Source organism: Gopherus flavomarginatus, chromosome 1 (genome assembly GCF_025201925.1).
Source record: "Gopherus flavomarginatus isolate rGopFla2 chromosome 1, rGopFla2.mat.asm, whole genome shotgun sequence".
Taxonomy (NCBI): Eukaryota; Metazoa; Chordata; order Testudines; family Testudinidae; genus Gopherus; species Gopherus flavomarginatus.
In genome coordinates this window covers 26,555,400-26,575,116 of record NC_066617.1, presented here as the reverse complement: position 1 = coordinate 26,575,116, position 19,717 = coordinate 26,555,400, and the positions used below count along the sequence as shown (strand labels likewise).

Below are 19,717 nucleotides of genomic sequence, written 5' to 3'. Positions count from 1 at the left end.
TCTGATAATTTATAAAGTGAATCTAGGGTTCAGAAACATAGAAATAAAGAGCTACATTGCAAATTGTTGCTACAGCGCCTACAATAGCTTAAGCATAGTGTATTGGACACTCGCTCTTTGGCTCGGAAGGAGGCCTCTCGTTCCAGTTGCCTTCGGGCTTGTCTGGCCAAGGCACAAAGCTGCAGAACAATCTAGGGCTCTTGCCTCTACCCGAGGTGGAGCAAGGCCCCCCAGGTCCTCTAGTTTCTAGCCCCACAATAGGGCTGGGCGCCAGACAGTCATGGCCAGGCTTTAGCCTGAGCTTGGGGAAGCTCAAGCTGCCACCAATTAAACACTGGCTACAGGGGGCTGGCTTCGGCCAGGGGGGGCCTCCGGCTGCCAGCAGGGATATCACAATCTATGGAGTTGGTTCGGGTCTGGGCTTGAGGAGGCTCAGGCTGCCAGCAAGCAAACAGTCTATAAGGGAGCTGGTAAGGGATGCTCCTTCTTCAGAGCGGGAGCTTCCCTGCACAGTGTAGGGAGTCGGCCACCCCAGGATGGGTGGCAGGGGGACGCAGGCCCACTCTACGCCACTGTGTTCCCAGCCCAAGGCCCTGGCAGGGGCAGGATTAGCTGCCCCTGCATCAGCGGGGATCCAGCCACAACACACCAACTGAGCTGTCCCTGGCCCTTGTCATAATATAATTCCCAATTCTGAACCTTAGCATCCAAAATATGGGTACTAGCATGAATTCCCCTAAGCTTAATTACCAGCTTAGATCCTGTAGTGCAGCCACCAATCAGGACTTAGAGTAGAGTGCCTGATAAACTCTGGTCTCCCCCAGCACCTTCCCTGGGGACCCCAAGACCCAAATTCCTTGAGTCTCACAACAAAGGGGAATAAACCATTTCCCTTCCCTCTCCTTTCTTCCTCCCAGCTCCTTTCCGCCCTGGGTACACTAGGAGATCACCGTGATTCAAACTCCTTGAATCACCACACAGAGAGGAATGATACCTTCCCCCCTCCTCTTTTCCCTTCACCCAGAGGCAATCCAGATTCAAACTCCGTGAATCTAAAACAAAGAGGAAATTCACTTTTCCCTTCTCCCCTCTGCTCTCTTTCCCTTCTCCCCACCAGTTCCCTGGTGTACACAGACTCAGTTCCTTTGAGCCTTAACTAGGAGAAAAAAATCAGACAGGTCTTAAAGCAAAGCTTTTAATAAAAAGAAAGAAAAAAGGTAAAAGTTTATCTCTGCAATTTAGATGGTAAAAAGTTACAGGGTCGGTCAGCTTATAGAAACTAGAAAGAAGCCTCCCCCCCAGCAAAATACAATTTAAAATACTTCCAGCAAACTACACATTTGCAAATAAAGGAAAACAAATAAAAAGACTATACCGCCTTTCTACTTTTGTACGCACAAAATTGGAATAGAAGATTAGAGAGCCTGTAGGTACGTGTGGTCACTCTCAGAGCCCAGAGAGAACAAAGCAAAACCCAAAAAACACAAACATAGGCTTCCCTCCACCGAGATTTGAAAGTATCTTGCCTCCTGATTGGTCCCTGTTTGTTAACCCTTTACAAGTAAAAGAGACATTAACCCTTAACTATCTGTTTATGACAGCTCTGCAGCCAGCTGCTTTGTGGCTGCCCTTGGGACAGTTACTTCGTGCCTCCCTGGGGTTTGGTACCTCTCACTTCCAGGGATCATCAGGCTCCTTTAGGTACACTGCGGCCGATAGTCCTGGCCACTTCTCGTCAGGGTCTCCCACATCTGCTGCTATCAGACAGCCAGGAGTAGGTTTTCCTCCTGGTCCCGGCAGTACGTCCAGAGCATCCTTCTCTTCTGGGAATTCCACCACAACTGAGCTGCAGGGCCTTCCTCTTATACTTCCGGGCCCGCCCCAGCACTTCCGGTGAGGGGGGCAAGGCAGGCTAGGCTCCACCCACCAAGGGGAGTGTAGTGGACCCTCACTCTCCTGCTTGGAGGGAGGCTACTCGGCCTCACTACATATGGTATGATCTTTCTAAAAATATTATTGTATAGTGCAGTTCCTTGATGGATACTGCATTTGCCTTGCAATGGGGCTAGAACACATTTCAAGTCTAGAAAATAAACAGTATTGTGTAATTAGAGAGACAAGGTGGGTACGGGAATATCTTTTATTAGACCAACTTCTGTTGGTGAAAGAGACAAGCTTTTGAACTACACCGAGCTCTTCTTTAGCGGTGACACTCTGAGTACCTTTCCAAGAGCTCTGTATTTTGTTTAATATTGTATACTCCATTGCAATCCACAAAACTGTCAAACCCTATAGGTCACTCAGTGACTAAATTTTCAGGGTAAAAGTTCCATCTGCATCTAAGTTTATTCCTCTGAGCATGCACACTGCGGCCTCCCTCTCGGTGCCAGGATGCGTATCTCTAACCTAAGCCCCAGAGGAATCCATGAGTCAGGGGAAGATAGGTATTTGTTCCCCTAACTCACATATGGACCGAAGATGGTCAGCATGCTTGGAGACTACCTACAGACTTGGCCCATTCAAAATAGTGGTGGGGCTGCTGCCATCCACCTTAACTTTTAGCCCAGTAGTTACAGCTCTTATGTGGGCAGGGGTGAAAGTAACTTAAAAGTCTTACCGGTACAAGGGCCTCAGGCAGAAGGGGTCGGGTCTCGGGTGGAAGGGGCAGGGCTGGGGAGTCAGCCTTCCACAGCCAGCGGTTCAGCGCTGCCTGGCCCTTGCCACCTGGGGCTCCGGTGGCGATTTAAAGGGCCAGGGGCTTCGACTGCTACTGCGGTGGCGACTGGGAGCCCTGGCCTTTTTAAATCACCAGGATCTGGGGCAGCTGCCCCTTTTGCACCCCCCTCCCCGCCCCGGGGGCCCTGGAAGGGGGCAAAAGAGGCAGCAATGCTAAAGCACTGCCACAGCAGCACTTTAAGGACCCTACCACTCTGGAGGAGAAACGTTTTGCATGGGGGGGTCTCCCACCTATGGGTTGTTCTGATGTGGAGCTCCTTTAATCTCTCCTGTAAAAGTTGTTCCACTGTTGATGAAATAATAAAGAGTCCTTAGGGCAGAGAGAGAGTACATGTGTGAGACTGACTCTGTAATCCAGTGGTTATGGCATCCATCTAGGAGATGCAGGATACAGTCCTGTTTCTGCAGTGACTTTTTAATTATTTTTCTACAGGGGAACAGTTTAGGCAGGGGAGTGAGAGAGCCCTGTGTCAGACTATCCCATTGCTCTGTGCTCCTGAGAGGTCAGAGACTCCTGTTCAGATTCTTTCTGCACCTGAGGCAGAGGGGGCAATTGAAACTGGGTCTCCCACATCCTGGATGAGTGCACTAACCACCGCGCTAAAATTTTAAGGTGGATGGCAGCAGCAACCACCTCCTCTTTCAGCTATTTTGTGTGGCGTGAGACAGGCACCTCACTCATTCTTACAAGAAACGACTTAGGTGCTGAAGCTGCCTGACTCCAGGAGAAGGGTTCGTGTTCTGTATTGCTAGCAGATATAGGTGACTTCCCGCACCCCAGACTTAGGTCTCCATAAGAGTGGTTGGGTTTAGGACATATCCTTCTGATCAGCATCTCCCATTGGCTATCTTACATGGCTCCCCCCCAGCATGCTGGCTTTTAGAATCACATTCTAAGGTGCCTGTCTCTCCCCATTCATTGTACAGGGAGCATAGAGACTTAACTTGAGCTTTGTGGATTGCAGTGATGGTCTTGTGATTTTCTAGGAGCCTAATTTTTAGGTGCCGCAGTGCTTAACATCACAACACCTAAGTCTCTTTATAGATCCAGGTCTCATTTCTTACTCAAGGAAGATGGAATAAAGATATCAGAATTTGATCCCAGATGCAGAGTACTGGAAATAAAGGCTATGTCTTCCCTGCAAATAAATAAACATATTTGAGAGTGGAATGACTAATGCATATTAGCTATCTCACTATAAAATCCTAGTGGAGACAAGGTACTCTTATTTTTACCACTGGGTAGGTAGGTGAGGTCAACACTACCCTTGCCTGTGGTTCATATCACCTAGCTGTGAAGCTACAGTGCCTTGACTCCGCTAGAATTTAACAATGAGATAGCTAACTCACGTTAGTAATCTCACAGTAAAACACACCTTTATTTGACAATGAAGACAAAGCTGAAGCTAAACAAAATTCCACAGCATCTCATAGGAAAATATGACTTCAGTGTGACTCATCTTTCACAGACTTTTAGAAACAGAGGTGAAATGCAAATATTTATAAATCATAATTCCAATTTAGCTTGCAGTATTTAAAAAAAGAAACCTAATGCTATACTTCAGGAATAAAGATTTATGAATATTTTATAAGAAGCCTGGTTAAAAGGGTGCATATATTTATCAGCTGAATCTGAGAGCTAAATACAAAAGCTACAGTTTAGAGATGTCATGTATTTATGACTCTTCCTGATGGATTTGGGGTCCAGAAACCCAATAAATGGAAGATGCTGATTCCTATACATCTTCTTTTATTAAAATGTTTAATGGGCCTGATTCTTATCTCACATCAGTAATTTTAAATCGGTATAATTGTACTGATTTCAAAAGTTGGTACTGTTGTACACAGAAGGAGACATTGTTAATATTACTCACTTTACTGATTTCGGAATACATTGAGCCTGGGAGTGTAGTGGAATGGAAACTGTTTGTACAAAATGAGAGAGGGGTTGCAGCACTGCAAGGCATACTTTCTGAGGAGGGCACACAGCAACATTTTGGGTAAACTTTACAAAATCTAAATAGTCTGAGACATGTTTTCATTTAATTAAAAAATGGTCTGCCAGTAACTATTGCAACCTTGCTGCAAAGTGTTGTGATGCATATTGTTCAGATAGATGTCTTGACTAACGGCCTGATTCTGCAGTCTTTACTCAAGCACAACACTCATTGACTTACATGTCTGAGATTTTTTTCTGTTGTCTTGCACCTTGTATAGTCATTAACACTTGTGCACAGTGCCTGTAAAGCTCTAACAAGTCAAAATGGTAGCATTTTACACACAGTTCGCACAGGTGCAAATATATACACAGGGTGCAAAAGAGTGGAGACTGAGGCCTTAATGTCTGTTGGCTTCAATAGAATTATTCTGGATTTATATAGGTGTCACAGAGCTTAATTTGGCCTACCTTGTATTTCTTGGTCATACATACATCGGCTAAGAAGTTCAGAACCTACAGTGTCACCCACAATTTTTGTGATTCTCTCTCCCCGAATGCTAATTATAATAGCTATGCTAGTCTGTGGAAGATAACTCTGGAGTGGCTGAGAAAGGAGATTGAAGACAGAGCCCAAAGGCAGGACCGATTGTTGAAAGACTTTGGGATGTTGGTTTGTGCTGTTGTTGCCCTGAAAGGGATCTGACTTAGATGCTTTCAGCTGAAGTATGAACAGGTGCAGATGGACTGCTAGAAGGGCTGGAGATGAAGATTGTCTACAGCATCATGCCCTGTTGCAAGGGGGTGCTCTGGAGTCATCATATCCTCCTTCCACCACACAGAAGAATCTTTAACATGGATTTGAGGATGCTTTAAGTCTGGGCTAGCTAGCATGGCTGAGGATATGGACTTGAGATTGGAATTTGCTTCAGCCCAGACAGGCAAACTGCCTACTTTGCAGTCAGAATGCAGACTTCTCAATTCCAGGTGCTGTTAGTCTCCAATCCCATCCCACAATTCTACCTGGGCTATACTTTCTTGTGGAACTCTTCCTTTCTTCTGCTGTGCATATTAACCCCATGTTTGCCTGCTCCATTTCTGCTGCACTTCCACAGCATTTGAACAGAGATGTCATCTGTGACAAACCGGGACTATATTTATACAGTTTATGAATTTTGGTTAATATTGGGAAGATGGTTTATGAAAAGCAGCTGTATCCTGAGTGCCTATATGTGTGAAGATCTACCAAGTCCTGTAGCAGGTTCACAGCTGACAAATACAAGGGGCTAGTGGTGCTTAGGATTCAATTATACTATTCAGGTGCAAAAAACTGGCAACAGCGGGTGAGCTTAAACCTTGGAAATCCAGTTTAGCTTCCTCTTCTGAAAGAAGGGGAGATAGAAGCAATGAAAACTTACCAGGAGCAGAACAAAGGCAGCCAGGCGACCAAGAGGAGCTTAAATAAGGGAATAGAGGGAGCCAGACAGGAAGAGGACACGTGGGGCAGAAGAAAGCAACAGAAGCTAGGTAAAAGGGAGAGACCACCCATCATGGAACAGCCTCAGGAATAGGACAGCCTGCCTGGACATCTGTGGTCCCTAAGGACACCCAAGGGAAGGCTGAGCTAGAAAGGGAAATATGTGCAGTGTTTGTTTTGTATGATCTGTACTGTCCTGTGCTTTGTATGAAGTAAAGAACATAAATGTGTTAGATTCTGCAAAGTGTGTGTATTAACTACTGTGTGCCCCGAGATAGTCAAACTGTGACAAAAAGTTTCACACCTTTGGGGTAAAGTTCCAGGAGAGGGTGTGTTTAAGTCCAAGGGCATCCCAAAGGTCTCCATTGTGTGCAGAGGGGCTAGGCAACTGTGCAGGGCTCCAACTCTCAGGAGGGAGTGTTAGGCTGCAGGTCTGTACTCCAAGAGTGTGCCTAGGGGTCCTGAGATTGGGGCAGTGGCTGGACTGCATTCATGCTCTGTAGGCCTAAAATAGCTGAGGGAGCAAGGGTCACAGCGTGGATTCCCTTCACAGCAGTCCTAGTCAGTGGCCATGAGGGAGCACTTGCTAGGATCTGTGACACCATCCAAGAAATCCTCCTTTGCTGGCAGTTTGCCAGAAGCTGACACCTGTCTCCTGCTAAAGTTGTGGGGTGGTATCAATAAGAACCATAATTTGGAGAAATGTACCCCACCTGAGATTTTTATGTTTACTAGGCAGGAAAGAAATGGAAAATGGAGAGGCAAAGAAGTCAGTTGGGTGTGCTATGAATCACTTTGTAGTTTGTAAACTGAATTCCTTAATAACATTCTCTTTAAAAGTTCTTGCCAAATGCTGTTTGCTTTCACCTGCGGGACTGCCTGGATTAATAGTGAATAACTCCACTTGGAAGTTGTTTATGTATTGTTCTCATGTCCTGGCCACAGACAGCAGCTTCATTCTAGGTGAGAGTGAGTGAGTTTTCACCCTGTGAATGAATTTGTAGAGTGGCCTTATGTAATGCACCGCTAAGAACCACAGGGTATCCCACCAGAAATCCATTCCAGCTCAAGGGCTAGTACAGCCCTGTTGTGGATGTAGTTACATGGGTCTGGCAGGGTTAAGGCTTTGCTGTGGGGACACCCCACCCAGCAAGGCTAGCCTGTCTGCAGTGAAAACATACGGCTTTTCTACACTAGGAAATTAACTAGAATTGCTATTGTGGGATAGTTATTCTGCAATGGCTATTCTAGAATTGCTGTTGCACTTTAAATTCACACCCTGCTTTAATATTAGAAAACAGGCTGAGGTCTGGTCTGCACTTAAAATTTAGCTTGACAGAGCTGTCAATCAGTGGTATGAAAAAACCACAACCACTGAGTGATGTAGTTATGCCAACCTAATACCCTGTGTAGACAGCTAGGTTGATGGAAGAATGCTTCCTTTGACTTAGCTACCACTGTTGGGGAGATGGTGTTCCTACATCAATGGAAAAACCCCTTCCATAAGTTTAGGTTGTGTCTACATTATGGGTTTATACCGGCATTGCTACTGTGATGCAGCTATGCCAGTATAGTCTCTGTAGTGTAGACATACTTAGGCAAAACGAAGACTCCACCCTAGGCTCTCTAACAAAAGCCATTAAGATATATAGTAACTGGGCTCAGACTCACACAGGGAGAGTAGGGCTTTGAAAAAAGAGAGTTTCCCTGAGGGGGGGAAATGTCTAAGGGCTTGTCCACACTACCAAGTTTTGTTGACAAAACTTATGTCGACAGCCAAAAGTCGATAAAACAAAAATTGCCAAAGGGTGTTCACACTTGATCTCTCTGACAGATCATGTCCACATTGGGGACACCATCATCGACAAGTGAGCAATGCACCATGGGTATGTACCCCAGAGTGCAGTATTATGGAAAGGAAGAGATGATTGCTGCACATCTTGGGATTGTCTCCGAGTTCTCCCACAGCCCTCTCAGCTCCGGAGAGCAGCATCATGAGTAGCTCTGGGAGCTCTCCGTGCTGAGGAATGACAAAGCAGCACTGCAATCTGTGCCCTTCCTCCTGCAGCAGCAGTCTGCATGCCACTGTGTTCCTAGTACAGCACAGAATAGGAACATTCCAATGATTTGCTCTTCATTTGTTCCCCAAGTGGAGCAGCACACAGATATTTCCCAGAGCTTTGAAAGGGGAGGGGTGCATGCTTGCAGGGCAGCAGAGATCAAAACACTGAGCAGAGCGTTCAGAGCAGGCATTGTGGGATACTGGCAGAAGACAGTTCTGTTGACAAAACAATCAGCAGTGTCTACACTAGCTCTTTGTCAACAATAAAGGGAGGGGAAAGACAAAAGTCTCTCGTAGGGGTGGAAGTTTTGTCGCCAAAACTGGGTGTTTTTCATGACAAAAATCTCATTGTAGTGTGTACACTCTTGCTGTTTTGTCCCAAAAGGCAGTTTTCGGTGACAAAACTTGCAAGTGTAGACAAGCCCTAAGAGAAACACTTTCTGGGCTTACTAGAAGAATGTGAAGGGCATATTCTGTTCCTGTAACTCAAGAGGGAAGCCCATCTACCTTAACTCTTCGTGAAATGTAAGGTTAGATGAGTTTAGATGTGTGTAGGCTCTTATTTTAAATCCCTTTCTCTAAAGCTTTGCTCCATTTCCTAAATAAACCTACTTGTTTTAAGAAGGCTCTTTGCCACTGTATATAGCATTAGTGAGAAGCTCCTGAAACACAGGTTCAGTCAGACCTGCACAGTAATAAGCAGTGGGCAGGTACAGAGTGGCATTTCCAGGTCATGGTCTAAGACAGGGAGAATTGTGTACTTCCACCTCCAGACAGGTAAGGACAGCAGACCTAACACCTTAGGGGGTACACTCAGGGAGAGCAGAATGGGAAGAGGTCTAATCAACTCCGTAATTGTGATGTGTTCTTTATACTTGTATTTATACTACAAATTATTAAATAAACCAGCATCTTATGTGTGTAGATCTTTATTTGATGTTACCAAGATCTGAAGAAAAGTCTGCCAACACTAATTATAAAAGTCTAAGTATACATAAAAATGTTAATGTCTCTTGGATTTAATAATTGTCTATTCCCCTTTTCTAGTTATTTTCTGCTGGAAAGCTCCCAGGCACCAGAGTTGCTGAGCTGAAGGTGAAGTACACTGCTCTGCATGAGACTGTGATAAGGTACAATACTTGAAGATTTTCAGTATATCAGTTCTTGTTTCATTGTGAATACCTGATTATAGAGATTAGCCATGGCCATAATTCCTTTTTTGGAATTGTTTCATTAGCCAAAGCATTACATCAGAGGTCAGCAACCTTTCAGAAGTGGTGTGCTGAGTCTTCATTTATTCACTTTAATTTAAGGTTTTGTGCGCCAGTAATACATTTTAACGTTTTTAGAAGATCTCTTTCTATGTCTATAATATATAACTAAACTATTGTTGTATGTAAAGTAAATAAGGTTTTTAAAATGTTTAAGAAGCTTCATTTAAAATTAAATTAAAATGCAGAGCCCCCTGGACTGGTGGCCAGGACCCAGGCAATGTGAGTGCCACTGAAAATCAGCTTGCGTGCCGCCTTCAAAAGTAAAAATCCCCCAGTGCAGAGGCTCTGCACAAGGTCATATACATTGTTCAAGACCTGCTTACAGTCACTGGACTTAAAAGAGAAAGCAGGAAGGCAAGAAAAAACCTAATATGGTTAAATGGCAAGATTTAAGAGGTAATTTTGAGCTAAGCAAATATCTTTCAGAAAATGGAAATCTAAACCTAGTGATGGCAATGGAAGAGCATAAGCTACAGTAGGTAAAATGTAAGGTAAAAATTAAAAGGACTGAGAGCAACTGTGTAGAGCAAATAGCCAAATATATGAAAAACACAGAATAAGAAATTATTTTGGTTTATCAGAAGTAGGAAACCTGAACTAATAGGGTTTAAAGGGCACAATTAAGGAAGATAAGGACATTGAGACTCTAAATCAAGGGTCCCCAATGCGGTCAGACAAAAAGGTTGGGGACCACTGCTCTAAACAGTGTCTTTGTATCAATTTTCACCTATTTTCACCTTATTTGAGGGTTTATACAGGACTTAAATGATGTCTAGGCCTTGTGTTGACCCTCTGCATAGGAGTGAATTTTACTCAGTGGGAACATTCTCAGTTACATTAGATAGGATTATAAACAAATTGAGCTTCAAAGTGTAAGCCAAACACTGTTAGGTTATTCCATAATTGTCCACTATGGGATTTCTTGTAGCTTCCCTTGAAGCAGATGGTACAATCTGCTGTTAGGAACAACATATTCCACTAGATTCACCTTTGATTCCGCACTGCAATTCCTATCTTACTATTTTAAATGTTGTTTCTCTTTGAAAGAGTCCCTTAACTTGAGAGAGACTCCCTGTTCTTAAAATGGGGATTACCCCTGGAACCAAAAATATTTCTTCTCAAAACAGAAAAATCTTCTTAGAAGAGCTAAAATAGGATTCAGGTTGGTATATAGGGCCTTGCATAAGCCCTTTCCACTACACTGAATTTCACCCTTTAAAAGCTAAAATATAACTCATTCGCACACTAAGGATTTAGTTCCTGTTACAGAGCACGTTCTTAGTTCCTGTTGAAGTATGTGGTTTTCATATTTTCTTCTTAGAATAGGAAGTGGTTATCTACCTTGCCGTGCAGTGAATAAACTGAATTTTTCCCCTGTGCCATTTCAACTGTTTGTGCTATATGACCAGTTTAATGTTTTGCTTTTATACTATTGTCTGTGTAATTTGAAATCCTATGTTTTGGTTGTTTTAATATTTCTATTATGTATCCAGTTGTTTGGTAAGCTTCATTTTGGTATATCAAAATTGTCTGAGCTAAAATTTGGTGTATAAATTCTCCATCTGGGAGATTCCAAATTCCTTTTGCTTTTGGGTATTTTTTTTTTTTTGCTGGGGGCGGGAGGCAGGAGGCAGCATTAACTTCTTTTTAATTAACAATGGGCAAATAGTAGTGCTTTGATTGTTTCAGATCTTTTGTGAACCTCAAAACCAATTTTGACTTTTGAATTTGAAATTTTCTATGCTGTTAGTCAAATGTGGCCGAACTGCTTTTAGTATAATGTAAAATTAATTTGGTAAATCTGTTCATATTCAGAAAGCATGAACAATAATTCATATAACAAAGATTTCATGCTGTAAATTGCATAACATGAAGGTCTCATGATTCATTTATCATTGTAACTATTCCATAATAAGCAATGCATGTTAATAATAGTCTTACTCTTAAACATCAGCTATTCAACTATTACAACAAGCAAAGTGGGCTACATTGCTGGATTTATAACAAGACACTTTGTCACTATATACAGCCAGACGTTAGCAATACAAGCAAAGTTGGGCAATTCATCAGTAATGAAGTCAGGGAGGGTGATGCACACTGAACACCATAATAAACCTGCAGATTAGGATCACTGTCCATCATTACACTGGCCTCCTAGAAGAAGATTAGGCTGAGGGACAGACAATAAATAGTGGGGCCAGGATTTCACCTTAGATAAATGAGAGTTTTTCTGCTGACTATAATGGGCCAGGATTTCACCCTAATATCTGTCCTGTATCTTTCTGCTAGTGATCTTTTTGCATCATGCCTGTCACCTCTCTAACAGGGAATGGATAAATGAAAGAATCTCTCTCCTAAGAGCTAAATTCCTTTCCTGTCTTGCAAAAGCTCCAGTAACATGAGATGCCACTTCACTTAACTGTGGCACATAGGATCATAGCCACTGAAGCTGAGATCTCAAGTAACGAAACCAGTTTAGCTTAACAGTGAAATCTTCGGTGAGTTTAAACACAAAAAGGAAGCTTACAAGAAGTGGAAACTTGGGCAGATGACTAGGGAGGAGTATAAAGATATTACTCGATCATGCAGGGGTGTAATCAAGAAGGTCAGAACACAACTGGAGTTGCAGCTAACAAGAGATGTGAAGGGTAACAGAAGGGTTTCTACAGGTATATTAGTAACAAGAAAAAGGTCAGGGAAAGTGTGGGCCCCTTACTGAATGGGGGAGGCAACATAGTGACAGATGATGTGGAAACAGCTGAAGTACTCAATGCTTTTTTTGCCTCGGTCTTCACAGCCAAGGTCAGCTCCCACACTGCTGTCCTGGGCAATGCAGTATGGGGAGGAGGTGAGCAGCCCAAAATGGTGAAAGAATAGGTTAAGAACTATTTAGAAAAGCTGGACATCCACAAGTCTATGGGTCCAGATCTAATGCATCCGAATTCAGCGAGGGTGCTGAGGGAATTGGCTGATGTGATTGCATAGCCATTGGCCATTATCTTTGAAAACTCATGGCGATTGGGGGAGGTCCCAGATGACTGGAAAAAGGCAAATATAGTGCCTGTCTTTAAAAAAGGGAAGATGGAGAACCCAGGGAACTACAGACTGGTCAGCCTCACTTCAGTCCCTGGAAAAATCACAGAGCAGGTCCTCAAGGAAACCATTTTAAAGCACTTGGAGGAGAGGAAGGTGATCAGGAAAAGTCAGCATGGATTCACCAAGGGCAAGTCATGCTTGATGAACCTGACTGCCTTCTGTGATGAGGTAACTGGCTCTGTGGATATGGGGAAAGCAGTGGATGTGATATATCTTGACTTTAGCAAAGCTTTTGATATGGTCTCCCATAATATTCTTGCTGGCAAGTTTAAAAAAATATGGATTGGATGAATGGACTATAAGGTGGATAGAAAGCTGGCTAGATTGTTGGGCTCAACGAGTAGTGATCAATGGCTCAATGTCTAGTTTGCAGCTGGTATCAAGTGGAGTGCCCCAGAGGTTGGTCCTGAGAACAGTTTTGGTCAACATTTTTATTAATAACCTGGATAATGGGATGGATTGCACCGTCAGCAAGTTCGCAGATGACACTAAGCTGGGGGGAGAGGTAGATACGCTGGAGGGTAGGGATAGTGTCCAGAGTGACCTAGACAAATTGAGGATTGGGCTAAAAGAACCGTGATGAGGTTCAACAAGGACAAGTGCAGAGTTCTGCACTTAGGATGGAAGAATCCCAGGTACCCACTATTGGCTGGGGACTGACTGGCTAAGCAGCAGTTCCACCGAAAAGGACTGGGGATTACAGTGAACGAGAAGCTGGATATGAGTCAGCAGCGTGCTCTTGTTGCCAAAAGGCTAACGGCATATTGGGCTGCATTAGTAGAAGCACTGCCAGCAGATTGATGGAAGTGATTATTCCTCTCTATTTGGCACTGGTGAGGCCACATCTGGAGTATTGCATCTAGTTTTGGGCCCCCCACACACAGAAAGGATGTGGACAAATTGGAGAGAGTGAAGCAGAGGGCAATGAAAATTATCAGGGAGCTGGAGCACATGACTTACAAGGAGAGGCTGAGGGAACTGGACTTGTTTAGTCTGCAGAAGAGAAGAGTGAGGGGGGATTTGATAGCAGCCTTCAACTACCTGAAATGAGGTTCAAAGAGGATGAAGCTTGGCTGTTCTCAGTGGTGGCAGATGACAGAACAAGGAGCAATGGTTTCAAGTTGCAGTGAGGGAGGTCTAGGTTGGATATTAGGAAACATTATTTCACTAGGAGGGTGGTGTGACGCTGGAATGGGTTACCTAGGGAGGTGGTGGAATCTCCATCCTTAGAGGTTTTTAAGGCCCGGCTTGACAGAGCCCTGGCTGGGATGATTTAGTTGGTGTTGGTCCTGCTTTGAATAGGGGGTAGGACTTGATGACCTCCTGAGGTCTCTTCCAACCATCATCTTCTATGATTCTATGAAACAAACCACTAGTTGCTTAAATGCTCCCACAAAAATCAAATTTAATTAAACGTGAATGCCACTCCCACTCCTATTCCACCACAGAGTAAGGCAGCCTATCATATTTTCCCCAGTCTATTTTATAACACTAGTCCCATCCTGTAGTATTCCATTCATCTAGAGTTGTCTATCACATGGACCATGAATATACACCAAGCCCACTGTAACTGAGCCTAGACACAGAGAAAAAGAGAGAGATCCTGATGTTCCTGGCAGGAGCGGGGGCAGTGTCTCATTTTATATTAAAGTTATAGGTCAGCATGTAAGATACAATAATATAATTACAAAATCTCTTTCTGGTGCCTTTTTAATGCATGATCCTAAGTGCTTTTATTTAACACAGTTTACAGGAGTCAGAGATCCAGCTGTTGCAAGATGCCAAACGTTTCACTGTAGAAATAGAACAGCAGCAACAGGCACTGGAAAAAGCTGATCAGTTCCCAGAAGGATTTACCAGTGAAGTCTCCAGGATGAGACAGCAACTTCTTAAATATCAGAATGAATATACTGCTATTAAAGAAAGAGAGTATGAGCTTCAGTACAAATTGAACAGGTAGGCGATGTTCAGGTTCACTTCTGTGCAATTTTTAAATAACTCAACACTAAAGAGATAATAAGCAATATAACCCCATTTCTCCCTGCATTATTTTCCCTCTAAACAGTTATAGTGTCGTCTATTAAACAGTTGCCATGATTTTCCCCAGTGGTGGATGCAATTACTCCTGAGTGTAATTTGTATGTCATTTTAAATGTATAGAGTACTTGGAGTCCCTTGAGGTACTGTATAAATATGAGATTAAAATAATAATTGGTTTCACTGTGTTCTACAGCCTTTGGTAAAGACTGTTAGTGGAGCATATTGTCCCATCATTCTGTTAACCAAACTGGCACCATGATTAGGTTTCACTGGGAGCCTTCTATTTTTTGGGCTGTTTTTAGTACAAATGAAGCAAAATGTCTCAGACTCAGCAATCTGGCTTGTGTTGAAATGATGTCATAAATATGTTTGCCTTCAGAACTAACTTTTTTAAACCCCAAAGTTAATAGATATTCAGCCTTCTCTATTAAAGTAATAAAAAGAAAATGTAAGCTGTGTTTATATTTTCTGCAAAAGAAGAGACTAAATATAGTCCTTTGCTGTGGAAAAAGTAAATGCTTGACATTCTCATGAAAGGTTGAGTCTTGTAAGTGCAGCTTGATATTTAAAATAGATGGATTTTGCTGCAAAAAATACTGTCAGTGTTCAAATTATCTTTCCACTTCCATGCCATAGAGAAATGAAGTATAATTATCATGTAGTATACTTGAAACTTTTATTGTACAATTACAACTGAATGCTATCTCTTTCCAAAAAAAGTATCTGTGTATATATATGTGCTAATGGAATACAACCCATATTTCTTCTTTGAGTAATTGTCCCTATGGTCACTTCACTTCAGGTGTGCATGCCCGCCTATGCGCTTTTGATTGGAGATTTTTGGCAGCAGTGTCTGTAGGTCCACACCTGTGCCCTGCACATCCTCATGCTCTGGTCCGAGGGTATATACGGCAGGGTGGACCTCTGCTGCTCAAGTTCCTTCTCAACTGCCTGTGGCCTGAGACACAGCCTTGTGGTGTCCCTAAGTTAGCTTGCTAACTCTTTTTTTTTTTCTTACTCAATTGTATTTCATCTATTTTATTTTTCATCCGTTTTCTTTGCACTCTGTGCATTTGGGGGGATACCCCTCTATTATTTTTTTCCCAGTAGCGGGGGTTTCTTGCCCACCTTGGATCCCTTTGTTTGGGGCCCTCCACTCTGCCTCAGACCACAGGGTTCAAACCACACCAGACCTGTAAAAGGTCTTTTCTGTTCAGTAATGGATGTTCTTGCTGCCTCTGCTGCCTCAGGGAGCACGCACTCCATCAAACTGTAAGGTCTTCTCTGGCTTCAAGAGCAAATCTAGAAAGCTGAGGGAAGACCGGTTCAAGCATTTCTTGGGGCTTGCTACCATTTCACAGCCCAACTCCTCTCCCACTACTCCTGCCCCTCCCTCCCACATCAGCCTTGAGAGATCCAAATAGGGTGACCAGATGTCCTGATTTCATAGAGACAGTCCCGATTTTTGGGTCTTTTTCTTATATAGGCTCCTATTACCCGCCACCCCCATCCCGATTTTTCACATTTGCTGTCTGGTCACCCTAGATCAGGCCTGCACAATATAGGGCCCGCCGGCCGCATGTGGCCTGCGGAGCCTCACTGTGCGGCCTGCAGGGGGATTCTAAATCACATGGCGCTGTATGGGCAGTCCAGAGCCCTTTGAATCCCAGCCATGGGGAGCCCAGAGCCCTTTAAATCCCAGCTGCAGCTGAGAGTCAAAGGCTCTGGGATGCCCACAGCGGCAAGGAGCCCAGAGCCCTTTAAATCTCAGCCGCAGCTAGCAGGGCTGGCTTTAAGAAGTGCGGGGCCCAATTCAAACATTTTCGGCAGGGCCCCGGCAGGGATGACTAAAAATATATATATATATTATATATATATATATATATATATAATATATATATATATAAAGCCTTTCATTCCTTAGCAACTTGTTCCCTATTAAAAGTTCTGATTTAAGGGATGTACCACAGTATGTATTTTTTGTACCAATAGGGTTACCATACGTCCGTATTTTCCTCCTGGATGGAGATTTAAGAACCAAAAAGCCTGACATGTCTGGGAAAATACGTATGTATGTTAACCCTCCGTAAAGTTCTTTTTTAAAAAGATGGGCCTGAACTAGAAATAAGCTCTGTTTTACATGTGTGGGTCCCTGCCACTCCCTGGGGTTGTGCTAGGGTGACCAGATGTCCCGATTTTATAGGGACAGTTCCGATTTTTGGGTCTTTTTCTTATGTAGGCACCTATTACCCCCCACCCCCGTCCCTGTTTTTCACACTTGCCGTCTGGTCACCCTACGCTGTGCACATATGTGGGTCCCAGCTGCTCTCTTCCCCCCTCATTGAAGCAGGTATGCAGAGTTACTGCCCTGGGAACTGCAGGGCACCAGTGGACATGGGGCTGGCTGGAGGCAGGGCAGGGGCTGACTGGAGGTAGGGTCTGGCTGCAGGCAGGGCAAGAGGTGTGGGGCTGGCTGGAGACAGGTGTGTGTGGGGTGGGCTGGCTGGCTTCAGGCAGGGCCTCAGGGGTGTGTGGCAGGGGCTGGCAGAGCTGGAGACAGATTAGTGCGGGACTAGCTGGCTTCAGGCAAGGGGGTGTGGCAAGGGTTGGCTGGAAATAGGGCAGGGGGTGTGGGGCTGGTCCGGGCAGGGCAGGGGGTGCGGCAGGGGCTGGCTGGAGACGGGATGGCTGCGGGCAGGGGATGTGGGGCTGGCTGGAGACAGGGGCTGGCTGCTGGCAGGGCAGAGGGTGCGGGGCTGGCTAGAGACGGACTGGCTGCGGGCAGGGAGTGCAGGGCTGGCTGCAGACAGGAGCTGGTGCAGGCAGGGCAAGGGGTTTGGGGCTGATGCGGGCAGGGGGTGCAGCAGGGGCTGGCTGCGGGCAGAGGGGTGAAGGTACAGGGGGTACAGCCCACCCTATACAGTGAGTGCCCCCTCCTCCCCCTCCCCCACCAGGGTAGCAGCAGCAGCCCGGGGCTTGGGGGCTATTTAAAGGGTCTGGGGCTCCCCTGCTTCTACCGCTCCGGCCCTTTAAATAGCCGCAGGAGCCCTGGGGAAGTGGTGTGGCTTCAGTGGCTATTTAAAGGGCCAGGGCAGTAGAAGCAACGGGAGCCCTGGACTTTTAAAATAGCCCCCAGAGCACTGCAGCCCTATCCCAAGGCTCCAGCAGTGGGGCTCTGGTGACAATTTAAAAGGCCTGGTCAGTAGAAGCAGGGGAGGTCCCTTTAAATTGCCCCCGTGGAAGCGAGGCCACCCCGGTACAGCGCACCGGCTCTTGCCAGTACAACGTACTGGGGCTTGGGTGCGGCGCTCTCTTAGGGGCGGGCCCCAATTCAGGGGAATTGGTTGAATTGGCCTAAAGCCAGCCCTGGTGGCCGGGATTCAAAGGGCTCTGGGCTGCCCGCAGAGATTCCCAGCCACGGCTGAGATTTAAAGGGCTCAGTGCTCCCCGCCGCTGCGGGCAGCCCAGAGCCCTTTGAATCCCGGCCATGGCTCCAGCGGATGGGCTGGGGCTGGGATTTAAAGGGCTCAGACTCCCCTCAGCAGCAGGAGCTCTCGGCCCTTTAAATCCCTTCCCCAGCCCTGGAAAGCTCCAGGTTCCCCCAGCCACCGGAGGCCCGGGCCCTTTAATTTGCCCCTGAGGGCTCCCAGCCACCTCTTCAGCTGGGAGCCCCTGGTTGATTTAAAATCAAGTATCACCTCCCCACCCCCAGCCTTCCTTTTTGGCCCACAGCTGTTTTGGTGGGGCGGCGCTGGGGAAGGAGGGTTTGTTTCTGCAGGGTTGGGCGGTGCTGGGGTGGGATGTTTTCGTGGGGCCAGGAGGTGCTGGGGGGGGTGTTTCCGCGGGGCTGGGGGTTTCGGCCCTCAGCTGTTTTCTTTGGAGTAATGTGGCCCTCGCCGCTTATAAGTTGTGCAGGCCTGCCCTAGATCCAAATGCCCTGTCAACCTCCACGTCTCCAACTCTGATGACCAAGTCCCAAGGGTCAGCATTGATACCCCTGAAGGATTCCAAGAAGAGAAGGCACAAGTCCTGTGATAGGGAGCCAAAGAGGGAAGGGAAGTTGGGTGGGTCAGTAAAGAGATCTCATGTCCAGATGTGGATACAGCAGAGGCTCCTAACCCCTTCCAGTACCAAGTCTCACCTACTTCAAAAAAAGGCTTCTCCTGCTTCCCGTGTCAAGAAGAGCTGCTTGATACCAGCATTGGTATTCATTTTGGATCCATCTAGACATAAGGACTCCGTGAAGAAGCAAGCACCAGCTCCTCCAGTACTCCGTATGCTGGCAGGCCAGGAGCTTAGAAAGCCTGTGGATCACCCAGCTACACAATCACCAGGACTGGTAGCTACATCACAGCAGACTGTTCAACAGCCCACCTCGCAGGTACAGAGCACATTCCTGTTCTCAAAGGACCTCCTAGTCCTTCAAGAACCTGACTGTCCTCTCCTAGCAGGTACCAAGAGGCATTTCCTGACAGTACCATTAGCCCAGCCAATACCTTCGTGCCTCATGCACATGCATGTCCTCCTGTACAGACCCAACCTCTGGTTCCAGTGACACCTTCAGTACTGATGTGACCTCTGGTACCACTGCAGCTCCCCCACCTCCAGAAATGGGGGAGGATACTTCTTCAGATTCTGAGGTTTCTGTTAGTGTATCATCAATCTCCCATTGAGACCTCCTTCCCTTGAAATCTACTTGGAAGAGGAGCTTCCAGAAACTAGCAGTGATGAACCCATGGCCCACAATCTATACCCTATCCTCCCTCACAGTGGGCTTTTTGAAATCCTTGGGCCAGATATGGTGATCTGTATTATAGAGCTCCCTCCAGCAGGAGGCCCCACTCAGAGGAGTATCCTCTGGTACACCAGGATCCTGCCTCCTGCTCTCCTCACATGACAACACTCTGAGGAACATGATCTGGGAGCTGAGGAAGAAGCACCAACATATAATAAGTCCTCCTTCCCTCTGGATGAGTCAGTGATGCCTCCTCCCCTCTTCTGCACAGATGACTTCAATTTCTTTTAGGACCTTATGAAGAGGATAGCAGAGTCCTTACAAATCCCCTTAAAGGAAGTGCAAGAACCCCAACACAGCC

General features: G+C 45.6%; 1 protein-coding gene across 7 annotated transcripts in view; it reads left to right on the top strand.

The window, feature by feature from the left end:
- CCDC146 (coiled-coil domain containing 146) overlaps window positions 1-19,717 on the top strand; it is a 112,708-nt gene that overhangs the window by 59,971 nt on the left and 33,020 nt on the right. For 2 of the 7 annotated variants that reach the window (XM_050936814.1, XM_050936821.1), the window contains exons 3-4: window positions 9,259-9,341; window positions 14,328-14,537. In XM_050936814.1, the coding sequence (XP_050792771.1) occupies window positions 9,259-9,341; window positions 14,328-14,537 (293 nt within the window). Of the gene's footprint in view, window positions 1-9,258; window positions 9,342-9,566; window positions 9,882-10,953; window positions 10,986-12,062; window positions 12,134-12,381; window positions 12,750-14,162; window positions 14,239-14,327; window positions 14,538-19,717 lie in introns of those variants that run through there. The other 5 variants (XM_050936816.1, XM_050936817.1, XM_050936815.1 and 2 more) reach the window with 5 other exon arrangements.